This window comes from Oncorhynchus masou, chromosome 8 (genome assembly GCF_036934945.1).
Source record: "Oncorhynchus masou masou isolate Uvic2021 chromosome 8, UVic_Omas_1.1, whole genome shotgun sequence".
Lineage (NCBI taxonomy): Eukaryota > Metazoa > Chordata > Actinopteri > Salmoniformes > Salmonidae > Oncorhynchus > Oncorhynchus masou.
The window spans coordinates 28,967,093-28,983,461 of record NC_088219.1 but is presented as its reverse complement, the minus strand read 5'-3'; the positions used below and the strand labels follow the sequence as shown (position 1 = coordinate 28,983,461).

The 16,369-nt window shown below is 45.8% G+C and overlaps 1 protein-coding gene across 2 annotated transcripts in view; it reads right to left on the bottom strand.

The window, feature by feature from the left end:
• Window positions 1-237: 237 nt before the first annotated feature.
• The window catches only part of LOC135544500 (ephrin-A5-like), a 49,832-nt gene continuing 33,700 nt past the window's right edge, over window positions 238-16,369 (bottom strand). The window contains exons 2-5 of one of the 2 annotated variants that reach the window (XM_064972158.1): window positions 9,623-9,915; window positions 4,620-4,691; window positions 4,410-4,490; window positions 238-4,097 (exon numbers count right to left, since the gene is read on the bottom strand). In XM_064972158.1, coding sequence (XP_064828230.1) covers window positions 3,973-4,097; window positions 4,410-4,490; window positions 4,620-4,691; window positions 9,623-9,915 — 571 coding nt within the window. In that variant the 3' untranslated portion in view covers window positions 238-3,972. The remainder of the gene's footprint in view (window positions 4,098-4,409; window positions 4,491-4,619; window positions 4,692-9,622; window positions 9,916-16,369) is intronic. The other variant, XM_064972159.1, reaches the window with a different exon arrangement.

The following is a 16,369-nucleotide window of genomic DNA, read 5'->3' as shown; positions in this document are numbered from 1 at the left end:
TTTATTTAACTAGACAAGTCAGTTAAGAACAAATTCTTATTTACAATGACAGCCTACTGGGGAACAGTGGGTTAACTGCCTTGTTCAGGGGCAGAACAACAGACTTTTACCTTGTCAGCTCAGGGATTCGATCCAGCAACCTTTCTGTTACTGGCCCAACACGCTAACCACGAGGCCACCTGCTGCCCCATTAGACAAAGCAGTTCAATTTACGTAAAAAAGAAAAGACATTACAAATTTGAGAGACAATGACAAACAACTTTTATTAAATCATTTTTTTTGTTGTAGTTAGTCATAGCTGCTCCAACACGTGTATTTACAAATAATGGCCTTCGTATGAAATACATATGCAGAAAAATCTGGTGAAGCGAGTTAGACCAGGAAGAGAGGGAGGAGTTACAACAGTCTGGGGAGGTGAGGACAATAGGTCTGGGACAAGAGGACAGGGACAGAGGCCAGGGGACAGTGGACATGGACAGAGGCCAGGGGACATGGACAGAAGACAGGGACAGAGGCCAGGGGACAGATACATACAGTAGGACAGGGTACATAGGAGGGCACAGTGACATTAGGTTCAGGCTAAATGGCTACAGTAACAGGTACCAAATTCAGGTGAAGAGCTCCTCCAATCAGACTCACTGTTCACCCTGTAACAAAACTGCATCTAATACTCTACATCAATGGTTTAATAGAAAATTACAGTTAACTGATTTAGGACATTGTGATATGCACAGAAAACCAGCACTCAACAAGCTTTACAACAAAAATGGACATTCCATCTCCTGAATTCAGGTACAACAACATGGTGCTAACTGACTACTGAAGCTTCATCTGAAACCATTGGAGAGACCACAGACAAACTAAGCAGGTACAAGAACTCAAAACATCAGGCACCTAAACCACATTCCAGATGAAAATACGACTAAGTAAAGGTCTGGTCAAAAGGGGAGAGCGATAGGAGCGTGGTCTGGTTCTTGGAATGGGCATGGATGGATATAGTGCACTTCCAATAGCAGAGACCTTAACACACACACACACACACACACACACACACACACACACACACACACACACACACACACACACACACACACACACACACACACACACACACAGAGCTGATATTTGAGACGCTTACACATAATGCTAACTGCACGGTGGATTCAGAATTGACAGATATAGACTGTAACATTGATCATGTTTCTCATACAAAAAGACATTTAGAAATGAAATCAACCGTTTTTTTTATATCAAACATTTACATTTTTCTTACTAACAACATTAACAATGTCTCCCTTAAATCTGGTTGCCCTTCAAAGAAGTGTGAGAATCACTGCTCTAACACTGTACGTTCTATTAGACTACTGCTGGATACACAGTACCCATAAGACAAGGTGATCCGTATTTCCCAATGTTGCCCGAAGTGAATGTCGGTGACAATGAATTTTTACTTTTCCTATCTACAGATTTGGTCAAACTGAATCCCACAATGACAGCCTACAGACGCAGAGGCTAAATGTATTTCTCACTGATAGTCCATTCAACCCTTTACAAAGGAGGTGAGTGAGTGTCAGCACACTAAATAAGACTGTGTATAAGTAAGTGAAGGGACTGGGGGAAATATTTACCGAGTGTTCCTGGGTTTGAAAAGCCGATTTCTATTGATCTCAGCTGGGGCCTCTCTCTCACCTCATCACTCCCTCCGGTCCACTGGGCTAAACAGGTCACCTCTCTCGCCCCTGCTAGTGAACCTATCCAGAGACTGAACAGGTCACCTCTCTCGCCCCTGCTAGTGAACCTATCCAGAGACTGAACAGGACACCTCTCTCGCCCCTGCTAGTGAACCTATCCAGAGACTGAACAGGACACCTCTCTCGCCCCTGCTAGTGAACCTATCCAGAGACTGAACAGGACACCTCTCTCGCCCCTGCTAGTGAACCTATCCAGAGACTGAACAGGACACCTCTCTCGCCCCTGCTAGTGAACCTATCCAGAGGCTGAACAGGTCACCTCTCTCGCCCCTGCTAGTGAACCTATCCGGAGACTGAACAGGACACCTCTCTCGCCCCTGCTAGTGAAACTATCCAGAGACTGAACAGGACACCTCTCTCGCCCCTGCTAGTGAACCTATCCAGAGACTGAACAGGACACCTCTCTCGCCCCTGCTAGTGTCCAGAGACTGAACAGGACACCTCTCTCGCCCCTGCTAGTGTCCAGAGACTGAACAGGACACCTCTCTCCCTCTCTCTCCTGGTGGTCTTTTCTTTTTCCATTCCAGAAATAACCAACGCATGGCCACCCAGCATGTGGTCTGCAAGGACGCTGCTCCACACGACATCAAAGACACGGCTAAATCATACCAGAGCTGCAGCTGCTATAGAGGAACCTTATGTCCACAACGTTACCACAACCTTCCTGCAAAGTTAGGAGAACTGCGGGGACATGTGGGTGGATCATCACTGCATAGTCGCTAACCTAGCAATATCAATATCAATGCAAGTGTGTGCTGTTTGCCTGGAAGAACCCAAGAATACTACTAAAAACATAATTGAAACTAATGGTGTTAGCTACAGAATGGTGTCATCCCTGTACCTTGTGTTTATAAACGTAAATGTAGTTTGGTAAAGGTTATGACAATGTTTCCAAATGAAGTAGTGGATTGTAATATGGGCTGACTTGTTAGTACGCATATAGTTTGTGTTTACTGTTAGAGAGAAGATCACAGATATAACTCACATTCCTACACCCTGATACAACAAGCGACTCTCTGTCCTCTTCCCTGAACTCAGCTGGATAAAAACAATCCATTTCAATTACATTTTGAGTCCAAGCCCAGATACTTAATGTGTACGAGTAATGAAATATAAGCATACCTGTCTTAAACAAAAGAGAGACTGATGCTTTTTCCTGGTGGGATGTTGTGGGCTTCTCTCTGCTGTAGTTACAGTGACAGAACCAGGACAGTCATCAAAAAAGGGACAGAGCACGAGGACTCAAGAATAAATAGGAAAATACATTTGCCTGACAAAATACCATATCAGCTCCCACGCTCCTCGCAAATATACACCCGTGTTGGCTGCTAAACTTGAATTATGTGATTTATTTCAAAAATACATTAATCAATCACTAATTCCCCTAAAAGGACAGAAAGTACTAAACATGGGGGCTTATTTTCTCCGGTTAATCTCAAACATCCTCTCCCAGTCTCTGAGTCATTGAATCCAACCCCCATCACCTGAGAGGAACTTCTAATGGACTCTTCAAAGGAAAGAAAACAGCAGACAACCCTCCGCTTGGCAACAGGATTTCTCCAAGCTACAACCATGGCTTTGGATCCTTGTTTCACCGTTGATTGGCCAGCATGCCTTGTCCTCATTTTATTGGCCAGTATACCTTGGCCTCATTTGATTGGCCAGTATGCCATGGCCTCATTGCCATTGGCTGATCTGATCAGTCACAAGCCTTCTTCAAATGATCAATTGTCATTTGCCACACGACTTCATCATATTCTCAATCAAAGTCATTTGGGGGTTTGGAAAATGTTTTTGTTCCGTAGTTTAATCTTGCAAAATGTTTGGTGTGGCTATAGAGGAGGGCGAGAGAGAGAGAGAGAGAGAGAGAGAGAGAGAGAGAGAGAGAGAGAGAGACAGAGAGAGAGAGAGAGAGAGAGAGAGAGAGAGAGAGAGAATGTGTGTGTGTTAGTGTGTGAGAGGGTATGTGGAGAGCAAATTCAACGGCATACCATGGCCTTCAAATATCAAAATTCACAGGAAAGTAAAATGACAAAAAAGGCTTTTGGCATCTTAAATCCCCAAAGCAACGTTTATAAAAAGGACTTCCACTTATAAGTCTCTCCTCTCCCTTGCACTGAGAGAGACTGTCTGTTAAAAAGTGCTCCTTGGGGGTTGTGGGGGGCCTGTGGTCCAGTCAGGGCGGTCCACTCCGCTCTGTCTAAAACCCTCAGGCTGGGCGCTATGAAGACAAGATGGCCGCCAGGAGAAGCAGGGAGGAGGTCACCAGCAGGCCGGCGGTCTGAACCCGGCCCACGGAGTTGACGTCACCTCGGGATGGCTCAGCTGACTCGTGGCTGGTGTCATCTAGATGAAGGGAGGAAAAGATGGAGGAGAGAGGAAAGAGAAGGAGATAAGAATCATTGGAGAAGAGACATCATTCACATGCAAGACTGAAACATGAATGTGTGAAATTAAGTAGTGGTTTTGTCATTCCATAAATTGTCTATGTGACTGACATATTGGACCATTGGAAGAATGGGAAAATAAGAGCCTATTCGGGATTCTGTATCAGGAAATACAATTTGTCATTCCTCGAGAAACGCACGCACGCACAGGCAGGCAGGCAGGCAGGCACACACCCAAAGACACATACACACTTTATAGAGTCAAACAAACCTCTTGGTTCTAGGGAATTGTCCACTCTCTCATTGACGTCAAAGACCCGATCGTGAACACTGACAGTTTTCACACAATTGTCTGCAACAAAAGGAGTTGGGATGTGAATATTCATAGCGAGCCCAAGATTGATATCTGACTTTCACATAATGCAAAAAAAGTTGTCCACAGATTGAAAGAATAGAGAATGGCATGTTCTTTCAGAAATACATTTACTTGCTGGTCTGACGAACACCTTCAGTCGTAGGCAACTTCTTCTTCCATTGTCAGCAATGGTGGAAGCTGTGAAAACATTTCAGATATGTTAAGAACAATGCTTACGTACTTCAACGCTAACAGCAAAGACCTGAGAGCTATTCTGTACAAACACACACTACTGGTCAAACGTTTTAGAACACCGACTCATTCAAGGATTTTTCTTTATTGTTACTATTTTCTACATTGTAGAATAATAGAGAAGACATCAAAACGATGAAATAGTATATATGGAATCATGTAGTAACCAAAAAAGTGTTAAACATCAAAATATATTTTATATTTGATATTCTTAAAATAGCCACCCATTGCCTTGATGACAGCTTTGCACACTCTTGGCATTCTCTCAACCAGCTTCATGATGTAGTCACCTGGAATGCATTTGAATTAACAGGTGGGCCTTGTTAAAAGTTCAAATGGAATTTATTTCCTTCTTATTGCGTTTGAGCCAGTTGTGTTGTGTTGTGACAAGGTAGCCCTATTTGGTAAAAGGCCAAGTCCATATTAGGGCAACAACTCAAATAAGCAAAGAAACCACTACTAAAGGACACCAATAATAAGATGAAACTTGTTTGGGCCAAGAAACATGAGCAATGGACATCTTTGTGAGATGTGGTGTGGGTGAACGGATGATCTCCGCATGTGTGGTTCCCACCATAAGGCATGGGGGAGGTGTTATGGTGTGGGGGTGCTTTTCTGGTGACACTGTCTATAATTTATTTAGAATTCAAGGCACACTTAACCAGCATGGCTACCACAGCATTCTGCAGCGATACTCCATCCCATCTAGTTTGCGCTTAGTGGGACTATCATTTGTTGTCAACAGGACAATGACTCAACATACCTCCAGGCTGTGTAAGGGCTATTTTACCAATAAGGAGAGTGATGGATTGCTGCATCAGATGACCTGGCCACCACAATCCCCCGACCTCAAACCAATTCAGATGGTTTGGGATGAGTTTGACAGCACAGTGAAGGAAAAACAGTCCACAAGTGCTCAGCAGATGTGGGAAAAAGTCTCTTCAAGACTGTTGGAAAAGCATTATAGTTGAAGCTGGTTGAGAGAATTTCAAGAGCGTGCAAAACTGTCATCAATGCAAAGGGTGGCTATTTGACGAATCTCAAATATAAAATTTATTTTGATTTGTTTAACACTTTTTTGGTTACTACATGATTCCGTTGTGTTATTTCATATTGATGTCTTCACTATTATTCTAGGTTCTGAAAGGATGCAACTTGTGATGAATGTCGCATATTGTAGGCCACTTTTACGAATTAGCAATGTTGATCAACACCTGAAACACATTTCAATTGGCTACTGAGTGAGGGCAACATCTGCGACATAGACTTCTATTAGCTTTAAACAACACAAACACCTGCCCCCTTCAATTTTGATTGGCTTTCAAGAGACATCCACACCTACTACTCAAACGTCTATTGGCTGAAAGAACTGTCTGCACCTGCTACTCAAACTTCTATTGGCTCCAAATGTTGTCCACATCTGCAACACAGAATTCGATTGGCTCAGAGTAACATCACCATCTGCTATGAATGATTTCATTGGCTGCAGAGGCCGTCAACACCTGCCACTGGGTTCTATTAGCAGTAAAGTAGCACAACCCTGCAACATAGACGTCTACTCTGGATAACTAAAATATGACAGCTGCTTCACTAAATCCCTATGGTGGCAGGTCACTTCAACTCAGGCCGCTTCACCTTCTGACCTGTCAACAACTAGACAATGTCACCTAGGACGTAGTCACCAAAGTGACAAACTAGACTGCGGGTGTTTCACATTGTGTGATGTCTTGAGAAGCAATAGTTCTGAAGTCCCTATCTCACTTCTATTCTGAAAGTAGGTTGTGACTGAGATCTTGTTCTTGTTGCTAGTTTGACAGACCCTGACCGTGACTGTATTCATCCCCTCTATAGAATGCCTCTCTAATTCTCCCACCCAGCAACCCCCAACTCTATGGGCCCCTATGTTCTGACCCCGTCATTTCCTGGCCTGCCTGGGGTCTCAAGCTGCTCTTAATCTAGACATAAACCCCCACCCCTCAGGGCACCATCATGCTCTTTGTGTGTGGGTGTGTGTGTATGTGCATGTGTGTGTGTGTGTGTGTGTGTGTGTGTGTGTGTGTGTGTGTGTGTGTGTGTGTGTGTGTGTGTGTGTGTGTGTGTGTGTGTGTGTGTGTGTGTGTGTGTGTTTGAGATAGAGAGAGAGCAATACAGTTTGTCTATAGAGTGTCCTATAGCCTATCATCTATCTTGATACACTCTTCTTCCCCGTGAACGATACTGGCAGTCAATTCCTGATAAAAACGAGCCATGTCAGTATTTCCATGACTGAAGATTGAGGTTACGATTTTAAAGCACTTAGCGTGGCTATGAAATATGATAAAAATTGTCTTTAGAACTTGATGTGGAGAGTTATATTGGCAGTGTGGCGTCAATCATGGCTCTTCTGTCTGTGTCAGCGAGTATCGTGTAACTTACCTCACACCCCTACAATGGCAGGCACTCAGGCCAGACTGTACTAGCTCCCTTTCTATTCCCAGTCAGTCAATCAGACAGACAGAGACAGAGCCTGAACTCCACAATACCCCACACTGCCGTGAGCTGCTTTTCTACGACCACGTCTCACGCGCTGCGACACTAGATTCCAGGTTAGTCATGCCATGCGGCCGAGTGGAGGAGATTAGCATCCTCCCGTGAACACACACCATCCCATAAACTTCTCACACGTCCACGCACACTATACACATGCAGACACTCCCGAACACACACACACAAACACTACCAGACACACACACGCAGACACACACACCACCAGACACACACACACACATGACCAGACACAAGCTAGGGGCTCATATGCCGTGTAACTTAAGTCTGGGGTATAGACCGGAGATGAATTGGAGATCTGATATAAATACGATGGGATCAAATGATTCCCTTGTGATCGGTTTGTATCTGTCGGAACAAAGCAAAACCCTAGACAGTGGAACAAACACACTGTTGAACAGGGTTTATCTCATTATCTATGTAGATCTTCAGACTGTGTACGGAGTAGGACCTGGGCTTTTGAAGCTTTACAGCATACAGTCAGCCCTAGTCACACAGAGAGAGACAGACTCTCCACTGTCTCCCCAGATAATTGGATTTCTATCCCCTGAGATTTGGATCACACTTCCCCATTGGCTATTTTAGAAAAACATGCAGCTGTAGCCTGGGAGAAGCCCTGGTTCACATCCAGCCATCAGGACATGCTGAACTTCGACCCCCCCCTCAGGACGCCCCTTCTGATCCCCCTGATAGCTTCCTGCAGACATCTGTCTGCCAGACGGACGGACAGACCCAGGGCCAACCGCAGGTGTCAGCCATTTGATTTAACCCACCCCATGTCCCACCGCACCCGTTCCTTTCCTCTCGTCGCCTGGGGGGGTTGACAATCCACGGGGGGGGGGGACAAAGGGTTGTCTGTCTGTCCTCTGCGCTGAGTCGTTGTCACCGGCACATGTCAACCCCCAAACACTTGACTTACTTGCTCTAAGTTCTCAGCTCTATTGTCCAGTAGTGTTACAACATGTGCTAGTATCATCTGACAATGTAACTCTTTAGTCATACTTGACAGATCAGACACATGCAATGTGATACCGAAACTGATATCACATGTTTTATTGTGAGATATCCAGCTTTTCTGGAACTACATAGAGGGAGATGATGTTGTACACCTCGGTATGTTCCCCGGGGTGTGATTACGTACACGCCTTTTTGTTATTTCATCCTCCTCGCAGGCGACGTGTTCTTGGTGAAAAACAGCCTCTTTTCTGAGTGAATCTTTAACTGTTGAATAATAATTCTGGGGCAAGGAAGGAAATGCCTTCAGGCCATGTGGCCAGTTTCTCATTCTCTCTCTCCCAGTTTCACTGTAAAAGCCAGTATAACAATATATACTTGATAGCTATTTTGACTCCATCTTGGCTCTCCTATCAGCACATTAAAAAGAGCCTGAGAGACATCCTAACGTAAAGTCCATAACCTGACCCACACCATCCTTTATTCAATCTATCCAATCCAGCAGAATAACATCCTAGGAGATTGGGCAGGTCATCATATCATGTGCCTTTAAGGACTGACGATTCGTCAGGCAGCTTTCTCCTAAATCACATGACGGGGGTCTGAGGCGTGCAGCTGAGGCCGAGGCTGAGGCTACTGAGGAGTAGGCCTAAGCGAAGCCATCTCTGTAAGAGGAATCAGAAATACTGTAGTCTAGCAGGCCGCCCGGTGCGACCTCCTATTTAGTCTCAGATCTCTGCCTTGTAGGGCTCCAATTCGACTTGTAAAAACATGGCTTCAGATGCTTGTGTTCCAGAGGCCTTCTCACGAGCAGCAGAAAGTTGAGCCTGGCGAGTTTGTAACAAAGTCTCTTCATATGGAGACCATGAGAATGGAGATGTTTTCCCTCGGGCAAATGTTGGGTTTTTGAACCTCTTTGCCAGGACTAACAAAACACAGTTCTACTTTGCTATTGTTTTTCCCCCCCGCAGTCTGTTCCATGGACTCAAAATGCTTGGCCTCACATCACACCCTTGAATCGTCTAAGTATGTTGTGTTTTTCCATAGTAGCCAGGGCCCACAACATAATAACTCTTCACTGATATCATAAATGCCCGTGCCATGCAGGAAGACTGTGGCCGCTCTCTCTCTCTCTCTGCCTTTAAGCAAAGCCTTCCTGTATTCCTGTACTGTGGTACCAACTGTGTTTTTCTATGATATGTAAATGAGTGGTATTCAGGCATAAATGGCCCTGATAACTCAATTTGTTGGGGCATGGCGCTTGCACCAGCAGAGTTGTGGGTTTGATTCCCGTACTTTATACTGAATGCTTTTGTTAACTTTAAGCTTATTTGACTATAAGCATGTGCTAAATTACCATAAAGATTACCATTACTCACAGATGTAGTAGTACTCTCTGCCGGGGCGGAACTCGAAGCCCAGAGAGAAGGGGGTAAAGAGCTGGAACTTCTCGGAGAACTTCAGGGGTCCGTTTGGGGAGTGGGGCCTGTTACACTCCCAGCGTTTGAAGCCCTTGGCCGTGTGGTCACAGGAGCTGTAGCCGTCGTAGTTGACCATGTAGAGGACGTAGTGCTCTGTCCGCTCCTCTGGGACAGAGTCCAGGTAGTGGGGACAGAAGACGTCCAGGTAGTCGTTTATACACACGTCGATGTGGTAGTCACCCCGGTAGAACCTGGGAAGGAAAGCAGAAGGGTTATGGAGTAGGAGTCTTCAAGACTACAAGGTCTAATAGTATTGATACTATCACACATTTCCATGACTCTACCGGTCTTGATGTCATCACTGATCTCACACTGTTGGATAGGTAAAGTATACGCAAGAGCTTCATTATGTAGCTCTCACCTAGTGTGTCATGTCAGGTCGGTGATGACTTCGAAAAGGGGAATAACATAAGATACACTAAATGTTTGTGAACTAAAGCCCTAAACTAGAGAAAGAGACACTTCAGACTGCCAGGTATGTCAGGTATTCATTCCTGTGGAGTGATGGGAAACACTCATAGGCGCCATATACGGTTGCATTTCTGATGCTTTTAGTGGAGCCAGATTGGGATAGGATGGCCGGCATGTCTCAAGAGTCGCTAATGGCCCGAGCTCGGTATCACTGACATACTGCGGATGTCTTCAATACTCCACCTCTGTTCATTGACACACTGGGGCCGGGGGGAACAGGCTGGAGACCGCGTCTGTGCATGCTGAGCACTGATGATCCCATACGGGTGAACTCACTCTGTGGGAGGTTTCTCAAGTAAGGACTGAGACACACAGGCCAAGGAGCAGATGTTACACCCACCTAACAACCTTTCCAGGGGGGGAAAGGACCACTCAGAACTGATTCAGGGTCAGGTGAGAGAGGAGCCTGCGTTGGACGGCAGTGCAGCTGTTCTCACTGACACGTACATTTCCAGGCTTTAAGAGGCATAATTTTTTATTTTATTTTACCTTTATTTCACTAGGCAAGTCAGTTAAGAACAAATTCTTATTTTCAATGACGGCCTAGGAACAGTGGGTTGACTGCCTTGTTCAGGGGCAGAACGACAGATTTGTACCCTGTCAGCTCGGGGATTTGAACTTGCAACCTTTCGGTTACTAGTCCAACGCTATAACCACTAGGCTACCCTGCCACCCCGTATAAAGGGTGGTGTGTGTTGGCTGGGACCTGCTGGGGGTATCAGGTTGTCATTATACGGATTGCAAATCTGCTGCAGGATTAGTGACTGTACTACTGGGTTTGGTGGGCAACAGAGGTGTGTGTGTGTGTGTGTGTGTGTGTGTGTGTGTGTGTGTGTGTGTGTGTGAGTGTGAGTGTGAGTGTGAGTGTGAGTGTGTGTGTGTGTGTGTGTGTGTGTGTGTGTGTGTGTGTGTGTGTGTGTGTGAGTGTGTGTGTGTGTGTGTGTGTGTGTGTGTGTGTGTGTGTTGTGAGTGTGAGTGTGAGTGTGTGTGTGTGTGTGTGTGTGAGTGTGAGTGTGTGTGTGTGTGTGTGTGTGTGTGTGTGTGTGTGTGTGTGTGTGTGTGTGTGTGTGTGTGTGTGTGAGTGTGAGTGTGAGTGTGTGTGTGTGTGTGTGTGTGTGTGTGTGTGTGTGTGTGTGTGTGTGTGTGAGTGTGAGTGTGAGTGTGAGTGTGAGTGTGAGTGTGTGTGTGTGTGTGTGTGTGTGTGTGTGTGTGTGTGTGTGTCCTATATTATGTGTGAGAGTGTGTCAATGTGTGCGATTCTCATAATTTTTCTCTCAAGTTATAGTCTGGTCAAACACAAAACCAAAGCCTTGTTTTCTCTCCACTTTTCTCATGCTCCAGCTAAGTGCTGTGGCTCCAGGCAGACACAGCAGGGCTTCAATCAGCCTCAGTTTCAGAGGCTTTCACTGATACCATAACTGACAGAGGGCAACCAAACCACAGAAAGCCACCAGTGAGTATCACTTCCTCAGCCAGAGGCACTGTGGGATAGCCAGCATGGTCTGTCCATCTCCTTGAGCTTTTAATGCTACCTTTCAAGTCAACCTGTGTGTACATGTAGATGCTCTCACCTAACTGTCACTCAAATCTGGCCTGAGACCTGCCATAAAGATGAACACGGATTAGAGAAGAGAGTTCGGCTCGATGTTCGTCTGACCGAGAGGTGAGGAGTGGTCACTTTTATGAACATGACGAGCAGAAGATTTACGTCAGATGAGCGAACAGGGACAGCAGAGAGGATTACTCTGGCCCTCCTGGAGAGTATGCTCACCACAGATACACTGAGAGAGCCTTCCTTGTGAGTGATAGTGCCCAATATCGATCCACACTGAGTCATATTCTTGAACCATAATGCCGAGACATATGTCTCAGTCTGAAACTCATTAGCACCTCGAGTGTGAGTTTTCAATCTTTTTGTGAATGTCTTTAGGCTAGAGTAATGCTTCACAACGCACAGACAGAGCTCAACTGGGACATCGGCGTTTTCTCAGAGTCCTTTTGGGAGTTTGCACAAAAAACAATGACGAATGAGGATACGTTCAAAGTCTCTTACAACGAACATAAATGTAGCAGACAAGGAAGTAAATAACGCAGGCTTTAAAACTGACGACAACGTGATTAAAAAATCGACACCTTCATTTGTTAATTCAGTTGTTCAATGTAACGCGATGAGCCAATAGAGTTTTAAAAAATAAGACACCCAAATCCTAGCACTGTCGTGTTTGGGATTAATTACGCTTGATTGGCTGAATTACTCACAGCCACTTAGGCAGGCTCATGTCTGATTCAGGGGCAAGTACTCTTAACAAAGCACACTCATAATGACAATCCTTCTTTTTACTCCTCTAATCCTATCTTTGCTCCTCTTTCTCCTGCTCTCTTTCACTCAGGTGACCAAGCACGGGTAATGAATGGTTTGCACCCTGGTTCAGAGGAGGAGAGAGAGAGAGAGAAGGCCTTCCTGGTGTTTTCTATAACACGTGGGGTCAGAGCAAGGTCAGATTCCAATGGTTTTATAACAATGGGAGAAAAGAGGAGACACTTTCCCTGCACAGACCACATGAAACTGCTGACCTGTCCCGAACCACATAATGGGACTATAACAACTGTCTAAATACAAACTAAATGGTCATGGGAGCAAACATTTCAAGGTTCAACTGCACTGTCTCTCACATAATTACATTGTTTTCCATTGAAAACCTATGAGTCAACAATCATAGCTTAAAGCAATGTGTATTGCAGACCACAGTCTCTGTGCTTGGGTCTTAAAATATTTCCTTGATATCTATTCTCTTGACATTTGTTGTGTGTTCTACACACTCGCACAAGCACACACCCCACACGGTATGTAGTTCATATCCTTGACCTCTAGGGGGAGCTCTTTGGGTAGGTCATTTCACAACTGTGGCCCCACAGGGTAGAGGCTAATACATCTGGTCATTTGACCCTGGGCTCTGATGTCAGCATATGGAGTCTATCTTTCCCTCTGCCTGGTGTTCCCCCTCTCCCTCAGGGCAGGAGGACCTGACCCCCATCAACCCGGCCGATCATTCATAGCACTGGGAACCTGTGCCACCAACCCCACCACCAGCCATGGTTCAGACATCATTACCTCCACAGATCAGTGATCACACACATCTGTGCAGACAACCACACACACACACACACACACACACACACACACACGCACGCACGCACACACACACACACACACACACACACACACACACACACACACACACACACACACACACACACACACACGCACACACACACACACACACACACACACACAGAGAGAGAGGGAGTGCTGTCTGCCAGGGTTCAGAGGCAGACTGGGTGTTGACAGCAAAAATGGATGAGAAAAGAGAAACTATTTTAAAAAATACACTTCTCTCTTTTCTTTGTGGTCAATTTCCCTGGGAACAAAAGGTGTTGTCTGAGCTTGTCAGACAAGGACGAGAGTAACTGAATTTTTTGTAAACCCATTGCTGTTTGTGGGAGGTAGGTCCTACATGGCAGGAATATTACAATGAGAGCAACAGAGAGAGAATATAGACAGAATATAGAGTAGGAGAGTGAGAACTAGAGTGCTAAGGAGAGAAACAAAAACAGAAAGAGAAGTTTACAGTAATACTAAGCTGTTTTCCCTGAATGACATCAGAAGTTAAGTCACAGAACAGGACAGGTTAATGAATGATGATGCTATTCTGGTGGTCAAAGGGTCAAATAGGCAGCATGGAGTGAGTGTCACTCAACACACACATACACAACAGGCACTCACACACACACACACACACACACACACACACACACACACACACACACGCACACGCACACACACACACACACACACACACACACACACACACACACACACACACACACACACACACACAAAGACACAGCAGGGCTCCATCACTCACTCAGTGCTTAACCCCAGGGGCTGACAGCTCATACCATAAACCCCTGGTCTCGAGACAGACCCTCACACAGGTTGCCATCACACTGACTTATGACAGAGCTGTGCTCTACCTCTTTTACACGCACAGGATGCTCAAATTCAAGGATACACACACACAGAGATCTCAGGGTGTACTCCGCCTAGCTCAGAAGCCACTTAACTGGAGAACCCCAAGCCTTGTTAAAATAACCCTACTAAATATGGCACACTCAACACCTTGGACAGAACAGGTGTAACATATAGCCCTAGATCATAGAAACATACACCTAGATCTACAGAAAACAGAAACATCAATGATGGAGCATGAGCTTGGATCCCAAATAGATTGCCTGTCTAGATGGCTAGATGCTCCCTATCACTATCAGACATTCCACTCAGGAGGATATCAATCTGACACATAAGAGCCTGGCCAGGGGTGAGAGGTCACTGACAGACCATTATTCATCTAGGGCCTCAGTATTTGGCCAATGTCTGAGCCCGGTGACGGGGATGACTCCAGGGTCGTCCATCTTAGGAGCTGCTGTGTAGGTGGCGGGGCTGCTAAGGGACGGAAGGGGAAGTTTAAAATGGTGGATCCATGAGGTTTAGAGCAAACAGAGTGGCCCAGCCCTCTCATTAAACACAAACACACACACACACACAAAAATGAATACATACATACACAGACACAAAGTAATGGTATAAGCATCTGTGAGTTATACAGGAAGGGTCTACCTCAGTCCGTGTTTGACTAACATGACCCTGATCCCCCTCACCTGGCTGGAGTTTTGACATTTGACCGGAACCCCCCACGCCACCCTATCACTTTACTGCACCCCAGGGAACTCCAACCCGCCCTGCCCTGGGCCAAACCAACCCTGTATAGTGGTGAGAGAAGAAAAACACAACTTCTGGACTCAATCACCCACCCATGACAAGGCTCCACAGCGTTCACACACACCACCAGTCATCCACTAGTGAGGTCTTACCCATATCACAGCGGGGTAACATTGACTAAGTTGAGTAATAGTGTTCTGTTGGAAGATGGTAAAAAAAAACTAAATGAGGCTGTTGGATATTTGTTGTGTTCAAGGTTGGGAAAAGTCAGAAAGGCGAAAGACGAGGAGAACAGAAAAGAGAGAAGCAAGGTGAAAAAGATGGTGAAAAGGAGGGATGAGAAAAGGGGGAAGAAGGAGCAAAGTGGGAATAGGAGAGGGAAGGAAAGAGGGATGTGCTCAGGTCAGATGTAATATGGGTAACGTAGAACCAGAGATGGGTCGGTAGATGCCTGTTAGAGTGTAAGAGGGGGTGGTCCGGCCGCCACTGAGGGGGAACCATTCTGTTCTGTCAACAAACAGCAACAGGCCCAGAAAAAAACAGCACATGTAAAATCATGTAAGGGCTAAACATAGAGCGCCCCTCAGAGTGCCAGGCATGCCAGCGCCAAGTCACAACACCTGCCCCCCTCAATCGCACCCCTCTAGGCCCCATAACCCACCTTTCTTCACCCTACCACTCCAGGAGGACATCATCTTATCCAGGAGGACATCATCTCAAACTCAGCCGTTGTCACTTTTCAAAGGGCAAGTTTTATATCCAAATTGAACATTTATATAAAACGGCAACCCACAGCTAATATTCATACCGTGGTCTCATTAAAGAGTTTCATAGCCAAACGCTCACACACAGAAAGTTTAGCGATGCAGCTCATATTGTTCTGAGATCAAGGCCAAAGGACAGCAGGAACAAAAGCCGGTCCTGAATCACAGGCCAAGATCCAGCAGACAAAAGCAGCCCACCCCCGATGTCATGGATGGACCAGCCCAGATAAAAGCAGCCCACCCCCGATGTCATGGATGGACCAGCCCAGATAAAAGCAGCCCCCCCCTGATGTCATGGATAGACCAGCCCTGACATTCCCTTTACCAGCTGGTCACATGCCCCTACAGCACCTGCTCAGGCCTCGCTGAAGCCAACACTGACTCATCCTCCTCCTCTCTGTCCTTCAAAACGGATCCCAGATCAGCTCTCCCAATCCCAGCCCTAACACTAACCATTAAAAGAAAAGAAACACATCTGATCCTGGGCCAGCTGTCTAAGGGTAATACAAGCCACATGTCACTGGCTGTTTATATATTTGTCCAGGGATGTACAGTGTCTTTCTGGTGATAGAGTAGGTAATAACAGAGCAAGAGAGGTTCTTTTGATAGATCACCTCATGACAGGCCAGT